Here is an 18,122-nt window from a genome sequence, read left to right on the forward strand (position 1 = left end):
CACATCTAATTACTACAGTTTCAATAAATGCACTCTCTTGATTCCAGGAGGTGTCTTTTGAACTTCTTAGGTTCTAAGAGCATGGGTCTGTTCAAAACACACACTGGTGAAGAAGACTGAAATAAAGCACTCTAATGACCCCTGGATTTATGGCACACACACTCTGCTGGCTGGAGTGCTGCCTTCATTTCCCTTGGTAGCTGAGGGTTGGAAATATCCAACACAATGTCCCAGCCTGATCTGTTCTTCCATCACCTTCTCCCATGTTGGTTCTTTGTTCTGCTGCCTTGCTTGTCTTCATCTTTGTTTTCCATCCTCAGCTAAAAGTGCCTTTTAGCTTTTGTGCAGAATTGGCTGCATGCAAAAGCCAGCATTAAGGAGATGCTGTCGGGATTTAAACTGCATGCAGCTCTTGCTTTGGGGAATAATTTAAAGCCTCCTCAGAGTATTTTTTGTCAGTGACTGAGGTAATGACTAGTTCACTCCCTATCTGCTTCCAGGGGCAGCCAGGATGCTGATCTCAAGGAAATTACATTTTCTGATTGAAATGTAATTTGGCCACCCAGCCTTTCTCTCAGCTCTGGTTTGGCCACACTGACCCTGGGAGTTGGTAACCACTGACCAACTGGCCACAGCTGGTGTTGTACTCCTGGTTTGCAAGAGAAAAATTAGGTTGTTTTTTTTTTTTTCTTCTAAACCCAGCTCTATTTTGTCATGAAAAGTAGCTCCATGGTAACGTAACGGCTTATAGCATCCCTGTCTCTTCCATGATATGCAGACCCTAATTAACAGGAGCTGAGGAAGTTATATTAAGCCATATAAACCTGTCCTTTAATCGAGACTTCCCAGCAGAGTGACAAAAAAGGAAACTTTGAAAGATGCCTTGGCTCAGATGTTATGCATTTTAAACAGGCACATATAACAAAAATACTCAGTTGTCTAAAATTAGAGAGTGACTGTGGTACTGAGCTGCACTTTGAGATGATTGGAGTAGTATTTCTGAGCCATATAACCTATCTTCAGTCCTTAAACTTCTATCACTGATATGCAGAAATTATGTCATCTTTTGGTTGCACTTTGGGAAAATTGGTTATAAGTAGAGGTTGCTGAGGTTCAGTTTACTTCTAGAGGATGTTGTGAAAACTGCTGTAGTGCAAGAAAAATGCCAGCCATGTGGATAAAATAATATGAGGAGGAAAATATTTACATTTTGAGTAAAAGTATTGCCTAAAAGAGGTGAATTCATGTTATGGCTGTTTCACTGTTACTCAATCAACCGATCCTTTTACTTCATGTATGATCCTTTTGATAAACTCCATCAGAGGAATTGAAATAATTGCATGATATATCTAGGTCTCACTGAAAAATTCACTGCAATTGGATCAGGAAATTATATGTAGTTTAGGGCTGTTGGATATTCCATTACTGCTGCTTTCACTCTGGAGCATTAGTAGGACTCATTTCTTTCTTTCTTTTTTTCCCTTTAGCCCTAAACAGCAGGCAAAAATGGCAGAGTACTGCAGATTAATATTTGGAGATGCACTGCTTATGGATCCATTGGAAAAATACCCGGTAATTTGGTTTGGTGTTTATCAGATCACAAATGTGTGTGTGAATTTTTATTTAAGTGTTTCAGTCTTGTCTCATTACTCATATAAAGCCTTTTACAACAGTCTAAAGAGGGAGTTGTGCAATGTGAGCTGTTGGTGACTTAAGCATCATTTCTGATGCAGAGATTGCCCTGTTATAGTGAATTGTGATCTTCTGAATGCAATTGATCCTCATAGCTGCCATTTTATAATGTAGACTCTCTTATTTGAGCTAATACTTATTTTGGTTATTACTGCAGACATTTCATAAAGCATTTTTCATCTTAAATGCCCTCAGTAGCCCTGTTTCATTGTAATGTTGACATTGCCTCTTGTGCAAATTCCATTTTATTTTAAAAAGGCTTACAGAGGTTACTGAGCTGTCTTGTACCATGTGGTCCCTAAGAAACTGTCATAAGCTTGTTTCTTCTGTTGCTCTAACAAATCTCTCCTCTTTTTTCCTGTAAGCTGGAAGCTGGGGTTCCTCTCCCAAGCCCTATGGATTTAATGTACAAAATCCTGGTGAAGAATAAGAAGAAGTCTCATAAGTCAGCAGATGGAAGTGCAAAGAAGAAGCTCTCAGAGCAAGCTTCCAACACCTGCAGTGATACTTCCAGTATGTTTGAGCCTTCCTCCCCAGGAGCAGGTAGGATTGGATCAACTGATACTTTCTCCCTCAAACACAAGTGCTCAATTAGAACTCCAGTTCCATCTATCTGCAGTGCTCTAGCAAGGTAAAGGTGCACCAATGTGGGTTGCTCAGTAGGAAACACCACCACAAAGTGTAATTGATGCAGGAGTCTGTTCTGTGAGGGCTCACAGCCCAGGAATCCTCATGGAATGACGCAAGGCTCAGTGATGTGTGCTAACATTTGTCTGCACTGCTTATTAAGGAGAGGGAGCTGCCACCTCCACCCTTGGCTGCCTTTCCTGTGTGCCCAAGCCCAGTATCAAACAGCAGTGGTTTTTTTCTCCTGTTGCCTCTGGGCTGTGCCTGCCATGTGGTGCCCTTGCAGACAGAACCCATTGCCTAGGAGAGCTGCAGAGGGTCTGCAGTGTCTCAGGGTTTAGGATAAAGGGATGAGATCTCTGCTCCTCAGGCAGGAAAGGTTCAACCTGCTGTTTTTCTGCATTACTTGGAAATGTGTCATGGACCTCTGTTTAAAGTGCTATAAGATGTTATTTTGTTCCAGAGATGGAAACAAGTAAAACCAACAAAATCTGTATGTCCTGATTCCCAGCCCACTGTCTGTCCTATCGAGACTGAAATTTTGTGTTCTTACAAGCACAGACATTTGTGCCTCAGCAGCAGAATACTTATTGACCAAATTGAAAGTTCTGCTGGAATGTAAGTTTGTTGCCATTTGCCATTAAAAAGTTCTTTTCCATTGTTTGTAGTTTTTTCTAGACTCTGATTAACTGAGCTGAAAGTTGTCATGCTAGCAGTTTGCCCCAAGCTGAATTAACAAGAAAGAAGTCCTGCTTCATTTGTGGATAACATGGTTTATCCTATTAGCAGCAAAGAAAGAGTTTTCAACTGTTGTTTTTAAGAAACTATGAAAAAGGCACGCTTTGGAGTAGGCTTTGGATTTCAAAGGAAGATTCATCCTGGTGTCAGGGATGACCTAGTACTATTTTCTTGATTTGCTTTAGACAAACCCCAAGCAGCAATAAAATAAGTGTGTATTCCAGCTGCCTCCTTTCGAACATTTGAAATCAGCCCTGGGTTCCTAACTCTCCATTTTTGTTGCCAGCACATGGTGAGGACTGTGGCAAAGAACATGCCCTTGGCTTTCTGAGGGCCTGGGCTGCATAAAGGGCAACAGCTTTGTCTTTCAGGAGCCTCTTGAAGAGCTTTTCTAGGAAAAGACCCGGGCTGTGAATTTAGAGGATGATGATGATGCAAGGCAGAATGGGTCAGTCCCATAACAGAGTGTGTAATTTTACAAATTAACTGTGACTAGTATGCCTGCATTACCTCTGTAACAACCTCTGATTATGAAGATGAGCACTTACAAATTAGAAAGTGCTGGAACTGAGATTGCAAAAGTGCTGTGGTCACTTGGTTCACCTGTGACTGCCAAAACACATTGCTTGTAATCCTGGTGTCAGCCTCTGTTTCTCCTTTAGGACCTGTGCCTCTTTCTGAGAATGCAATTAGTCAATATTTTTCCTCTCTCTGTCATTCAATACTTGATCCTAGATAGACAATCCTCAGTGAGTTTCTATGGGGGTATCCAGGCTGCCTGTGATCTCCTGACAAACAGCAGTGAATTTATCTGAGCACCTGTGGGAAGTGCAATAATATTAAGCCAATTTTATCTAAGGACAGACAAATCTGACAGAACTTAAGAGCACTTTAGGGATGACTGACGAGGAACACCCAGGTTGTCATTTTGCTAGAGTACTTTGAATTTTTAAGTATTCAGAGCACAGCTCCAGAGATTTCAGCTACAGCTTGCAGCTATGAGAATGCAGCCTTTCTGTAAATCAGGTGCCAGTTTTCTGTCTGTGAACAGTTAAAAAATAATTATTCACCATTTTATAAGAACACTGTGGTAGTGAAGAGCTTCCACATGGCAGAGCTCAAGAGTCAGCATGACATCCTTTTCACATCTCAGTACTGGTAATGTATGATGCTGGAGCTCTGCACGCCTTGTGCTCCTCTGCGCCCAAAACCAATTTCTTTCTGGAGTAATGCAATTAATCAGAAGCCTGATTCTTAACATTTCTCAATATGAAGTGTTTCAGTACTCCAACCTTAATAAAATCATTGCATTTAGCAAGTTGGACATATTACCCAAATAACTCTCTTGGGTTGTATAGCGCCTGTCAGAGCTGCTGCTGATCTCCAGGAGGAAGTTGTGCTGATTTAGCCTTCTGGAGATTCTAAATGATCACAACAGGGCAAAAAAAATGTGGAAAATCATACTGGAGTTGATACCAAGCTTCACTGTGTCTGACACTGCTTATGGCCAGATTTAAGCCCAGATAAAATCATGGTTTTGATGTGTTTATAAGACCATATAAAAGTGTGGTACTGGTGAAATAGTAGCAATAATTAAAGAACAAGTTCTGAGCTTTGTTGAATGCCCTGCAGAATGCTTATGAAACTGATGTAAAAAGTAACTTCAATACCTGTCAGTGGAAAAAAACATTTCCTGAAAGTTGAGCAAAGCTGACAAAGCAGAAAAAGAATTTCTGAGGTAACACTTGTGAGATAGATTGTCATTTTGGTGAACAAGCATCTTAGCCCTGGCTGGTTTGGCACAATGAACAAAAATAAATAAGCAAGATTTCCAAAGTGCTATCACAGTGCAGAAGGAGCAGTGGCAGTTCTGCAGGGACATGCATTTCATCAACATTAGGCCCTTACTGAAAGGAGGTAAAACTTGCTAATGGAGCTGTATTTAAACACAAAAACAATTGTTGGTTTCTTGCAGATAGGATGATGTTTTTGTCAGAGCAGTGAGTGCTGCAAGGAGAGAGTCATGGGAAGACAGAGAGAGAGAGGGCAGAGTTGGCTCCATTTCATGATGCCTAAATAGAAAACTGGGTAAAAGGTTTTAGGCTCAGTGTATGTAACTGCATTAGTACATTGCTGCTGATGCCATCTGAGGCCATGGCCCATTGTTACAAGGCAAAATGGTTCAGCAAACTGAATAAAGTTTTTTTTTTCCTTTTTAAGAATCAGAAAGTGCTGATGTACAGTGAAAAAAAACCCCAAAGGTGATTCCCCCTCCGGGATGCTGGTGGCTGCCTAAGTGTTGCAGAGTTAACAAGCTGCACCAGCAAGTACCACATACATAATCCATCCTGGCTGTTGTTTTGAAGGGGTCTGAGAAAGCAGATTACCAGGTTCCCCTGAATTTCAAGCACTGACTAACCTTTTGTTTTATTAGGCTCTCAGTATCTGTCAGGCTGCTGAGGAATGATGAGAATGGATAATGTTTAGCACACAGCTTCCTTGGCCCTTTGTAACAGGGATTTGGCTTGGCATTCCCAGCTCTCCTGATCATCCTCCAGTCGGCATTGTTCTGTTGAACCCCTCTACCCATCAGCTGGGATTCAGCCTCCTTTGTCCATTCATTATTTTTCCCAAGGAGCACTTTTATGCTTCTTCCCCACTCTGCCCCACTCACCAGGGTCAGCTCCTTGAACACATCCTTAAAACCACCCTGTTTCACCAGAGTTTTCTCTGCCCTTCTGCCTGTGAGTGGTTGGCATATCTGTGTTTTAACTTGTGGTAGGAAGCAACATCTTCTAATTTCTTGATATTTTTCTGTCTGCCTCTGTCCGTGGGCAGGTTCTTGTCTTGTGCTTGGAGCAGGACTCTGTTTTCACTATATGTGTGTGCCATGTGGCGTGGAGAGGTCCTGTGCTGACCTGGGTTTGTAGTCCCATCTAAATGCAGATAGTAATTATGGTATTACAGCTAATTGTCCCTGAGGGTGGCTTTGTGTCCTGCCGTGAATCAAGGAGAGAGGCTGGGTGTGAGCACAAGGCTGTGCTGCTGGGGAAAGGCAGTGCAGATGTACCACACCTCCTGAAAAACTCACTTTGATTCTGTGCTGGCAGTCCTGTGTGTTATGTGTCCTGGTTTTGCTGTCTGCTGCAGAACTTGAAAATGAGACCTGATCTCCTTGGGAGTATTTGTGTTAAGTGTTTTTAAATAAACAAATTGTGCGTTGCACACTTTTCTCCCTGGACACTTCAAGCAAGAACAGGCTATCGTACCTCTTATCTCAGCAGGACAAGTTGGCAAAAATCTACCCACATCTCCCTTTTTGTGGACTGTGCAAAGTGTTATTTTGCCAGTCTGGTTAAATCAGTCGAGAGCTCCCCATCCAAAGATTGTCACGGCAAATCCTGTGAGAGCTTGGCTGGCTCTCTGCATTGTGCTGAGGCTCCCTGAGCCATCCCTCGAGCCTGTTGAGCAATCATGTTATTTTCCTCAATGAAATGCTCAGGAAGAAATGTGTTGATGAATAAAAGCCTGACATTTCAACATCTGCATCTGGAAGGAAATGGAGGCTGGGTAGTCATGGTTTGGTTGTGAAAGGCACGCTCATGTGTGCTCTCCATGCTCACAAGGGGCCTGCTGGAACAAAGAGGAGTTTCATTATTGACTCAGTGGGCTTGGGATTAGACCCTAAATCGGCAGGGGGAACTGACACTGAATTACTATTCTCTGGAGAGTTTGGGATGCTGCACAGTAGTTAGATTTTTGTGCTGCCACTGCTGAAGAAAGGTTTGTGGAATAACATATTTTAGGGAGAGCTGTCACTCTTACAGGTGTGGATAGGGGACTGCAGTGTAAGTAAATCCTCTTTTCCAGAGTCTTAAGACTCACAGTGTACACTTTAGGACAGCCAGACCCACAGGAGGAGTTTCTAAAGGCAAAGATAAGCTTGATATTCCTTAATGGTTTAATTTCTCATGCAACCAAATCAAAACATTTTGGAAACAAGGGAAGGCCTTCATTAATTAAGATTAAAGAATTTAAATCTTGCCCGTCAAAATTTGATGAGCTCGCTGCAATTGGGAGTGAGGCAATAAATGTGTTTTATTTGGTCCCATTTACTCTGAGTGCATTTGCAGGGAAAGGATGAGCCTTAGGCATCTCCTCGCATTGCTTGGTTCGCAGTGCCCTCAGCTGGCGTGGCTCAGTTCTGCTCCAGAGCCCCAACTGAGGCACCCAAAGTGCTCTGCCAGGCAATTGGAGTGGAGTTCCTGCAGTTTGGTTCCTGTGCCAGACCCTGCCAGCTGTGCTGCCTCAGTGCAGGGACTGTGACACAGCCAGAGCAGGTGGGCTCTGCTGAGCAGCCCTTGATAGCACACAGGAATCTTACCAATTTTCATTGTGATTTCTTCACCCCGTGCGTGGGTGAGGCACTCCCTGGAGGTCCTGCATGGATCCTGCAACAGCAGGAGTTTGAACTCCCATGTCCAAACCGTGGGGCTGTGTCCCAAACTCGGGAATATCTCTCAGAACAGTCTGTGATACTCTACCCACACACTGAGCACACTGCACTCTTCTCTCAGTGCTGATTCCCAAAGAATAAGCATCAAAGAGCTGCAAAGGAAGGGTTTTTGTTTGGTTGGGCAATAAGAACCTTAATCAGTGCTGAAGATGGACTAATGTCTCGGTAGCAGTGTGTTTGATTGGTGCTGTGACAAAAAGCACATGTACAGTGCAGGCTCTTTCAAGCAGAGGTACTTGCACATCTTTCTTGAATTTGTCGCTGGTAATTGTGACTTTTGTCTCAGTCAGTAATCACCTTCTGCTTGAAACTTTGCAGGAGAAGCAGAGATGGAGAGTGACGATGATGATGACTACGATGATGACTGTAAGAAGTCGTCGATGGATGAAGTAAGGGCGTAGCTGTGTTTTTGGGGTTGGCGGTGTTAGCAGGAGTGGGACTGCCATCCAGTGGAGGAAGGCAGGCAGAGCGTGGGAAGCGCAGCACCAGCTTTTCCAAGTCAGTTTGGGAACGCATCTTCTCTTTGTTTATTTACACTTTCATTTTCTGTAGATTAAGAACGAATAGCACCACAGTGGAACTGTTGAAGGCAGCTGCTTGGGGTGTATTTAGGACTGTTGGAAGACAAACTTGATGTCAAAAACTTAGAGCTGTATTTATTATTTGTCCAGCAGTGCTGATAAATGTGCTCAGCACTGTGCATGGGTAAAGGTAATGCAGTCCTTTCTCTAGGAGCCACGTAAAAAGAATGAATACAGCACCATTTAAATGTAAATATTTACATTTTACAGCCTATTTTGTTCTTTACTGTGTGACATTTCCTATATGAAGCATTGCCTTCACTAGCCAGGGTCAGTGAAAGACACCACAACTGATAGAAAACTGGGCTTTGGTATTTGTGGCTTCTGATGGACTGACCCAAACTGCAGCCTTTTCCTTTCTCTTCCCTAGGGTACTGCTGGAAGTGAGGCTATGGCCACGGAAGAGATGTCTAACCTGGTAAACTATATTCAGCCTGTGAAGTTTGAGTCATTTGAAGTATCAAAAAGTAAGTAAGAAACATCTTAAAATTACCTAGCAAGTTTTGGCAGGAGCTTCTGGAGAAATGTTGCTTGGCTTCCTCTCAATTAGATACAGGCACACAGACAGAAAATGTTCCCCTGGTATCCAGCCAAATAAATCCATTTGTTTTTTGAAACCTCTTTTACTCTAAATATCCAACTTCATCAACAGTAAACATGCTGACATTTCAAAAACATTTTTTAAAATTATGTGCTTACATTGTCTTTGTTTTCCATGACCGCAGAGTAAGTTTCGAGCAGTTTGAGAAAGGTGGTCGTAAATATTCCTACTTTTATTTTGCCTCTGGTACTTTCATAGAAGGCTCGGGGCAAACAAAGTCTGCCCTTCCCCACATGCAAATTCACTTTCCTGCCTCTGTGTGTTGTGTGGAAAGGCCATAATTTCACCCCCCGCTGGCTTTTACAGAAGATGCCTTGCTAGGAGTATATTCAGTGGCATCCTCAGTAAACACTGCAGTGTCTCTGCCTCCCTTGATGCACAACTCCCCCACTGTTTGTCTGCCCTTTTTCACTTTGTTTTGACAGGTTTTAATGTGCTTTTGGAGCTTTTTAGTTAAAGAAGTGTACAGCATTTTAATTTATTCTGGCTTGGTGGTGTCCTTGGCAGAGGACAGGTAATTGCTGCCTAAGTCCATGTCCCTATGCAAGATTGGGCATTTCCTCGTGGTGAATAATAACCAGGCAAGAAGTTCCCAACTGCTCATTTGTATGTCTGTATTTATACAGACACACACACGTGAGCAGTCACAGAACCATGCAGGGAGTTGTGCTTGCTCCCTGTAGTGGTGTCCCTTTGGGTGTTTATAATCTCTTCCAGCTCTAATGAGAGTTACAAGAACACAGTGGGAAGGAGATGTGCCTTCTGGAAAGGAAGCCATGTGAATCCTAGCACTACAAGTTGATGCAGCTGTTACAAAATTGTCTCATGTAGGTTTTGTTTTTTTCTGTTCACATGCCCTTGTCTTTCTGAGTTTTGGAGGTTTTTTTGTGAAGATCTGCTGCTGTCCAGATTTTTCTCCTAAGTTTTGATGTGACCTTTGATCAGTCATACTGTTTCTGTGAACTCATATTGTTAAGGAATTAAATTTTTGGTGTTTGTGTCCAAAAAATCATTATGTGATAAATATGGCCTTAGGTGGTAAGTGTTGCTAGCTGGCTAAAGCACGACTTGTGTGTTCTGGTCTTAGTCTTGGCCTAGACTCACTGCTGGAGTTTCATTAAATGAGCTGAATAAAGAAGGAGTTAGATGAGGATTGGTTTTCAGTTTGCTATCTATCCAGCTGTTTCCCAAAAATATTACTTTTGTTCATTTTACTTCACTTTCTTAAATATAGAGGTCCATACTCATCTTTTATACAGTTTCAATGTTACAGTATTTTTCTAATATATTATTTTTTATTCAGAATTTGTTTGGATTTGTGATCCAGACCTCCATGGTGATAGCAGCACCTCACAGCTTCTGTCATTCACGTGTTTTAAAAGTGCATTTTCCAGTCGTGCATCCAAGTTGTTAACAGAAATGTTGAATAGCTGAGGATCTGTACCAGTCCCCTGATTGCTCTCACTAGAAATGTTCCCTTTCTCTGGCAGCAAGTAGCTGTAACTGTGTTTTTCCACATTTTTCAGATGGATTTTCAGTGAGTTATTTGTTCACTCTGCAATGACTTTCTCCTGATAAGATGGCACGGTGTAATGTATCACAAAAGAGAAATGTCTCTCCTGCGGAGTCTTTTTCTTCATTTTCTTCCTTAATCCTGTCCAGATACTACAAGGAAATAGTGGTTCTTATTTTAATTAGGAGTTTGATTAAGCTCTGGGCAGTTGATAACCAAATCCTTTAACAGCTACCAACTCTGCTTTCCCAGAGATGCTGTACTGTAAGATAAGGCTGAGAGATAACAGTTTATTACTACAACAAATTATAGCACCTCTATTGTAAACAAAGTGAAACCAGCATATATGTGTGCTGCTAGTGCTATCCCATTAGTAGGAAGTAGCTGGAATAAGAATAATCTCAATGGTTGGAATGATAATAATCTCAGTGTCTGTGAGGAGCTGAGATGGTCATGAGCCAGATGGAGAAAGAAAGGATAGAACGAGGGAGAGGAAGGAAAGGAAGAAAAGGGAAGGTAGGAAAGAGGGAGCTGTAGGAGAGCAGTCTCTAGGGAGTAACAGGAATCTTTTACCATTAGGAGATAATAGCTATGAATAATAGCAGTAACATTAGCAGGTTGCTAATTAGAAATAGGGACCACCATAAACAGGGAGTCCCAGCCCTCCTAGAGGCAGAGAATTACTTTTGGAGCCCCATGTTCATTGTCTGACTATTCAGCACACACTGAGAATGATTTGTAGCTCCCAGGTTGGCAGCACATTTTCCTCTCACATTGGCCCAAACAATCTAGTTCCTAATTTCTTTGGATCCACTGCTTCCTTTTTGGCTCCCTGTAAGGACAGTGCCCACCTGTTTCTGTCCTGCTCCTCTCTGCTTTTGTTCAGTTTTCTCCCTCTCCTGCAGCTTCTCAGTTTGACTTGCAGGAGCTGCCCAGCCCTGCCTCCTGGCCATCCCTGGATTGCTGCAGCCAAATTGCAATAATTTCTAAACTTGAGTGAGGCCAAGCCTTTTCTCTGCCTTATTGTTTGCTTTCAGTGAAGTGGTGAGGCTGGAGAGATCTTGCTTCAACAGGCACCGATCCCCTCATTTTTAAATAAATAAGTGCTGAGGTAGTTAATGGATTTGACCTCCAGAGCTGTGGCCCTTCTAGGCAACCCACACAACTGATTGGGACGGAGTGGGAATCTGATAGAATTCCTTACCTTGTATACAAAAGGGAAAGGGAAAAAGTGCTGAAGCCAGAAGAGTCTTGACTTAGTCTCTCTGCTGCATCCCGAGGCTTGGATGCATTGCAAGGTTGTGCCCACATCAGGCAAAGGTGAGTGACAAATGATGCACGAATTGTTTGCTCCTCCCTGCTCAGACGTGGAGGAGGAGCTGTTCACCACTGCAAGATTAGAAAGTTTAACCAAACTAAAGAGGTCATAAAAGCCTCATATCAGCTGGGATTAGGTCTGAAACCCTGCTGGGACATGAGAGTGCACCTTCAGGGGTGATTGGGTGTTTTGTGGCTTTGACTGCTGTGACCTTACTCCAGTGTGCTGGAGCGGCCAAGAACCGCTGCAGGCACAGCCAGGGCACTGCTCACTTTAATCTGATATGGACATCAGTTGTTACAGCTCAGATTGGCTCCCAGCCCTCACATCAGCCTGCAAAGACAAGCCAGAGATCCAGCAGGGCCCACAGCAGGCTGCTGCAGCACCTGCATGTCACAGATGTCATCTCTGAGCTCACCCTCTCAAGTACATCCACACCGTGTTTTGCCCCAGCTGTTGACTGCAGCTGGTCCAGCCCCAGCTTGGGGCAGCCCCAGTGCCCTTAGTTTGGGCAGTGCTGATGAGAGTGCAGATGGAGCTCAGAGTGTGTGCAGAGCAAGGTCACTGCTGTCAGCAAACCTGTCTGTAAATTCCTTGGGTTCAGAGCTGGGGAACTGTAGGTGGGATAAGGGGACTGGGGCTAAACCACACGACTTCATGCTCTAACATGTCACCGGTTTTATCTCCCCTCTAAACCTGCAGAACGCAACAAAAGCTTTGAAATGTCTTCCTTTGTGGAAACCAAAGGGCTTGAGCAACTTACAAAGTCTCCTGTGGAATTTGTGGAGTATCCTTCACTTTCAGAAAGCTGCTTTCTAAATCTTTCTCTATCTGAGATCTGCTAGAGATCTTTATTGGAATTCAGAGACAGGACCTGGGGAAATAGGGAACCCAAATGAAATTTGTAGATTTGCCTGTCTTTCTAAATGAATTAATTGGCATGAGTTCTGGTGAGCTAATTTAAAAACTGGCATGAGTCCTCGTGCTGTGGGCTAGGACTAGAGAGAATAGGCATAAATGCCATATTGAAGACCTGATTCTTTGTGTTCTGATTGTTAAATTTGTCATCCTGTATGAAGTGATGTAAATTCTGATGAGCAAATTGTCCAAACGTGGCTGACTTGGTTTTTTTGCAAAGTCACATGAGAATGCTCACTTTCCCATCATATCTCTGCTTCTGAGAGCACTGAGCTGATTTATTGCCACACAATTTCTTATTTTCATTTTTTTTCCTTTTTTTTAATAGCTTACAAAGAAAATCAACACTCTGGTTGGACCTTTTGATGTTTTCTCAGTACCTCTCCTCATGGCTGCAGTTAAGAATGAATGAGATAAAATAGATAAATAGGTAAAATAGTGCCTCAAAGGAGATTAATGGAAGGTGCCTTTCACAGATCCCCTACAGCATGTTCTCATCTTGGAGATTTGTAGCCTCACCTGTTAGATGTTTGCACTCATCATTTCTGTCCATGTAGAGGCAAATTCTAATCTCACTCCAGAAACCCACTTTTTAACTGAGCACCTCTCCCTGCTCCAGAGGAAGATTCACTGTTTACAGCCAGTTGGCCTCTATAAATGTAATCCTAGGAAAATCCCAAAGTAGAAACCGTAAAGATAAATGGAATTTTATGAATGTGATCTTCTTCATGCAAATGCCTGTTCTCTTTCCTTGCTTATTCTGGGTACTCTGTGCAGGAACAAGCAGCACCTCTAATTGCCCCATATTTATCATATCTCCTACCAATCTGTGGACATCTGGAAGCATGGTGGTTGCAGAAATCCAATGAGGAATCCAGTGCCATTCTGTAAAGAATTACTTGCCTCTAACCCTGCAGTTGCACTTCTCTGCCAGGATGATTTTTGTCACATGTTCTATACCTTAACTACTCGTTGTTCAGATACAACAAAATGCAGCTGAGCCGGATTTACCCAAAGGGAACCCGAGTAGACTCTTCCAACTACATGCCACAAGTCTTTTGGAATGCTGGCTGCCAGATGGTTGCCCTCAACTTCCAAACTGTAGGTAAGTTATGCTTTTCCCTGGGTTTGGAAAGATGTACATGTCCACTTCTCTGATAAGAGTTTCTGATGCATAGGTAGGAAAGGTTTCAGTAATCAAAAATTATCTAGGGATTCAATTATACTATAGAGCTGTTAATTAAAAATTTTAACCTGGTCTTGTACTGTGTCTGTTAAAGTCAGTATGAAATAACAGTATTTTTTTTACTGCTTTTTGAAATTATTATCTATCCAGAATGTAACTCTTACCAATATTTTTAACATCTAGATTTGTCTATGCAAATAAACATGGGAATGTACGAGTACAATGGCAAAAGTGGATACAGGTTAAAGCCAGAATTCATGAGAAGGCCAGACAAGCACTTTGACCCGTTTACTGAAGGCATAGTGGATGGAATAGTAGCCAACACTTTGTCTGTCAAGGTATGTAGCTGGTGGAAGTGCTCTCATGGCAGTGCCAGAGCATAGATACATTTATATTTCTGCTGTGGCCTAGGAAATGACTGTACTATAAGTCAAGAAAATAAAATTAATTTAATTTCATGGAATGACATTTCATTTTTAAATTCTGTCTCATGTTTCGCATTGTAGGATAAATCAATATATTTTCATTGCGTGTGTTCTTTGCCACAGAAGTAATTACGGGATCATAGAACTGAGAAATAAGTGGATTTAAGAGCAGTTTGGCTGTGTTTTTAGAAACAAAGAGCTGGATTTAAAACATGCTGTTGTGAAGTGGGAGGTTTGACTGGAATAGCTAGAACACTAAATGCTCAGTGTAAATAATTTTCTCTGGTTTTCTGAAAGCTCTCCAGCAGAACTGTGGAACCATTAATGTCAGCTGCAATTCATTGCCAACTTGTTTTCCCTTGTTCCTTTTTAAGGACCTCTAATGAAGTTCAGGACCTGCCAGGAATCTGCAGATTGAGAATTACCTGCATGAGTGTATAGGGGAATAGGTTGCATTGGCTGTGACAGGAGGACAAATTCACTTGGTGTATCTCCAGTTACAAAACCATAACTTCCTGGAGTCCTGCTACTCCTTTAATGGACTTGTCCATTAGCAGAGCATCTGCATTACAGAGTCCACCTGCAAAACATCCCCCTGTTTTCATGGAGAGAAAGCAAGTATTTCCTCTCAGGCTGCAGGCAGAGCCGTGCTGGCAGGGATGTGGATAAAGGAATAATCTGACGGCATGTACAGTAATAGAAGAGGATATGTGGGGTGACCTTTTGTGGTGATCTGCAATCATGGAAGCTTTCAGGGCCCTCCTGTGGGTTTAGAGGCACTTTCTTCTGCAATTACAGCAAATGGAGGTGGAAGTCATTCAGTAGCTATTAGAAGATGCACAGCTTTTTAATGGGAATGAGCATGCAGGAGCCAGGAGACAGCTGTCAGAAGGCAGCTGCCTCTGGCTGCTCAGGGAGGATCTGCTGGTCACAGTGGCAGTGCTCATACAAGGCAGAGCTGGCAATGGATTGAGATTTGCTTTGGGCAAGCCTAGATTTGTTCAGGTGCAGTGACACTGCTACACACTCCTGTGCCTCTTCAGTTTTCTGAAGTAATTGCAGACATTGCTTTCACTTCGTCAAGCAAGGAGTTGTGCTGCCTGTTAAAAATAAGTATTTGGAAAGGCCAACTATTTTAGTTCTGTTTTCATAGTGAAACTCCTCACCCTCTGTGAAGAGCCTTTATTAAAATACAAACTTTTAGGATTGTTTTCTCCCTCACAGCTAAAAGCATGTATCACTTTTTTTCCTAGCATTTTTTGAACCTGTTGTTGAGACCAGATGGAATTTAAGAGTTCTCAGGAAATAGACATGGAGATTAAAGAAGATGTCCCAATGAGTATTCCTGCTGAGGGAAGGGCAGCAGCATGTTCTCAACCACATTATTGCTCATAGGGGAATTCAGGACCACAGGGTCACAGGAAACCAGGCCTCACAAGTTGTTTTTCTGTGTCTGCAATTAAATAGTGGGTGTTTTTTTCTGTTTATTGTGGGCTTAGTGTTGTTTTGGTTTTAAATGCACACTATCTGATCAGTAATGAGAATTTTTCCATCTGAATTACAGCCACTCATTTCCTAATCCACCACAGCAATCTCTAACGATGCTCCTTTGCTTTTGGCTTCAGATAATTTCAGGTCAGTTCCTTTCTGATAAAAAAGTTGGTACCTATGTGGAAGTGGACATGTTTGGCCTGCCTGTGGATACCAGGAGAAAAGCTCTGAAGACCAAGACCTCTCAAGGCAATGCAGTGAATCCTGTCTGGGAGGAGGAAGCCATAGTGTTTAAGAAGGTTGGTGTAACATTTGCTTCCCAAAAGGGCATTGTGTTTTTTTTATTGCTGTCCAGTGGGGTCTTTCCATGGCCTACTGGAGCTTTGCACTTGTTAGAAAGAACAAAAAGAGATTCTGGATAGTTATTTCATAGTTCAGCTGCTTTTGCTGAACTTTGGCTGCTCCAGTGGTGGCAGCTCCTGCTCAGAGTGGTGAGTCGGAAGTCACCTTGGTTGTTCCCATGGCACAGCTGGAAGCAGCAGCTGTGTAGATGGAATGTGCAGCAGGCACAGATCCCAGCAGCAGTTCAGTGGAATGGTCATGGCAATCTGGCCTGGCTGAGTAGCCCTCCTGCTAACCTGAGAGCAGGACAGTGGCAGTACAGCTCTAACGACCTGCCTGCCTGAGCTGGCACAGCCAGAGCAATCTGCTGTCCCTGCCTAGCACAAGATTGGGCTATAAAATCACTGCCCAGGTGATAAAGACACAAATTCCATCCACTTGAGACATAAACGTCTGAGCTACTCACACAATATTGCTCAATCAGACTCAATTCTCTAAACTTTTAAGGGGGCAGAAAACACTGAGCACGTTTTGGGACCGTGCAATGTGAATGCTTTATTGCATTTTGAAATAGACCTGCAGCCAATATTTGAACTGAACCTCTGAGTTTTGCTCATTGAGCACCTTAGTTAAGTATATCCTGAGTCCAGGTGTTTGTAAAAAAATTTCTTTCAGATTTCTCTCAGCAAGTGTAGCTCACAAGGATATTTGTACACTCTTTTCCCTGAATATTTGGCCTTCTGAATGGCTTTCCTTTGGCAGCCTGCCAGAGTTAAGTTTGGAAACATCACTAGCATTTTTCTTCAGTAATGAACTTCTAATTAGTGTGCTTAGTTTCTCTATTTAGTTAATGATTGTGCCTCACTACCCCTGTGCTGAGAAGCACAGGCTACTATTTTTAGTAAGGTTGAAAATAAATCATAGACACTCTTAGGTTCAGATTGTTGCTCTTTTTTTTTCCTTGAATGACTAGATAAATTTTAGCATATATTCTCTGCAACCTGTGGAAGGAGCTGCTTCATTCAGAGCTGAAAGTTAATAATGCAACAATATTTCCTCCTAGGTGGTTTTGCCTTCCTTGGCCTGTTTGAGGCTAGCAGTGTATGAAGAAGGAGGGAAATTCATTGGCCATCGGATATTGCCAGTCTCAGCAATTCGACCAGGTAAAACCTTTTTCTCCATCCAGACAGATACTGTGTGGTGAAAGGGACAGCAAGGCAGAATCTCAACTGCTCTAAATCAGCAGCCAGTCAGCAGCCTCATAGCAACGGAGGGCTTGAATAATCTGTCTCATTTTTTGAAAAAGAAAATTAGCATATTTCACCAGAAATTTAACTTTTAACCACCCAGGAAAACCAATAGAATTAAAGCATCAGAGGCATGGTTGGAATTTACTTATCTCCAGTACACCAACTTCATGCTCACAGCTTTATACTAAAAAGTGCAATGGCACACTTTTAAGAGGAAAGAGGGCAGCAACAGCCAATTTTGATCAGTCATCTTTGTGAGACTGAAATGTGGCTGGGAATGAAAGCAAAATCTGCTCCTTTTCATTGTAATTTCTACACACATGAAAGACTGACCTATATGCAAGCTGTTATATCTCTGCAACACCTTTAAATCAATCCAAATTTACTTTCATCCTCATTGCTGAAAATTAAAAGAAAAGTATCATTACTGGCCTCATCTAAATCATGTTATTTTTGCTATTGTTTGTGGCCACTTAACTGAAAACTGCCTTGTGCGACAACTCCAGCCACATTTTTGAGTCCAGAGACTTTTTAGAGATCCTGTTTCAGAAAGATGCAGTGACATTGACAGTTTGAGCAAGGGAAGTGTTCAAATTCAGTGCCAGCTTTTCCAGTGAGGGAAGGAAACTGAATTAGGGCAAGCATATGGGCCATGGACATGCTCCCAGCTTCACTCACATTGGAAAAGGAGGAATATTTGTATCTACCCTGTGCCTTATCCAGCACAAAACTCCCATGTCCCCATATCTAACATTTGGCCATTTTATTCCTGAAGAATAAGCTCCACAACTTTTTTATGAGCCAACTCAGTTTATCAATCTAGCTGAAACCTCTTTTTTGCCAGCTGCATTTTCTGCTGGCTTAATGGTTATAGCTGTCTCATGGAGGATCTGCTGAGTGCCAGAGGAATATAGGTGTGTGATG

General features: G+C 42.5%; 1 protein-coding gene across 5 annotated transcripts in view; it reads left to right on the forward strand.

Moving 5' to 3' along the window:
- Nucleotides 1-18,122, forward strand: part of PLCB1 (phospholipase C beta 1) — a 344,760-nt gene that overhangs the window by 253,802 nt on the left and 72,836 nt on the right. For all 5 annotated transcript variants that reach the window (XM_085053971.1, XM_085053973.1, XM_085053976.1 and 2 more), the window contains exons 13-21: nt 1,488-1,572; nt 2,058-2,235; nt 7,892-7,962; nt 8,525-8,621; nt 12,289-12,373; nt 13,485-13,609; nt 13,874-14,028; nt 15,741-15,905; nt 17,012-17,111. In XM_085053971.1, the coding sequence (XP_084910097.1) occupies nt 1,488-1,572; nt 2,058-2,235; nt 7,892-7,962; nt 8,525-8,621; nt 12,289-12,373; nt 13,485-13,609; nt 13,874-14,028; nt 15,741-15,905; nt 17,012-17,111 (1,061 nt within the window). The remainder of the gene's footprint in view (nt 1-1,487; nt 1,573-2,057; nt 2,236-7,891; nt 7,963-8,524; nt 8,622-12,288; nt 12,374-13,484; nt 13,610-13,873; nt 14,029-15,740; nt 15,906-17,011; nt 17,112-18,122) is intronic.

The sequence above is a fragment of the Lichenostomus cassidix genome, chromosome 3, assembly GCF_008360975.1.
Source record: "Lichenostomus cassidix isolate B80296 chromosome 3, HeHo_3.0, whole genome shotgun sequence".
NCBI classification, from domain to species: domain Eukaryota; kingdom Metazoa; phylum Chordata; class Aves; order Passeriformes; family Meliphagidae; genus Lichenostomus; species Lichenostomus cassidix.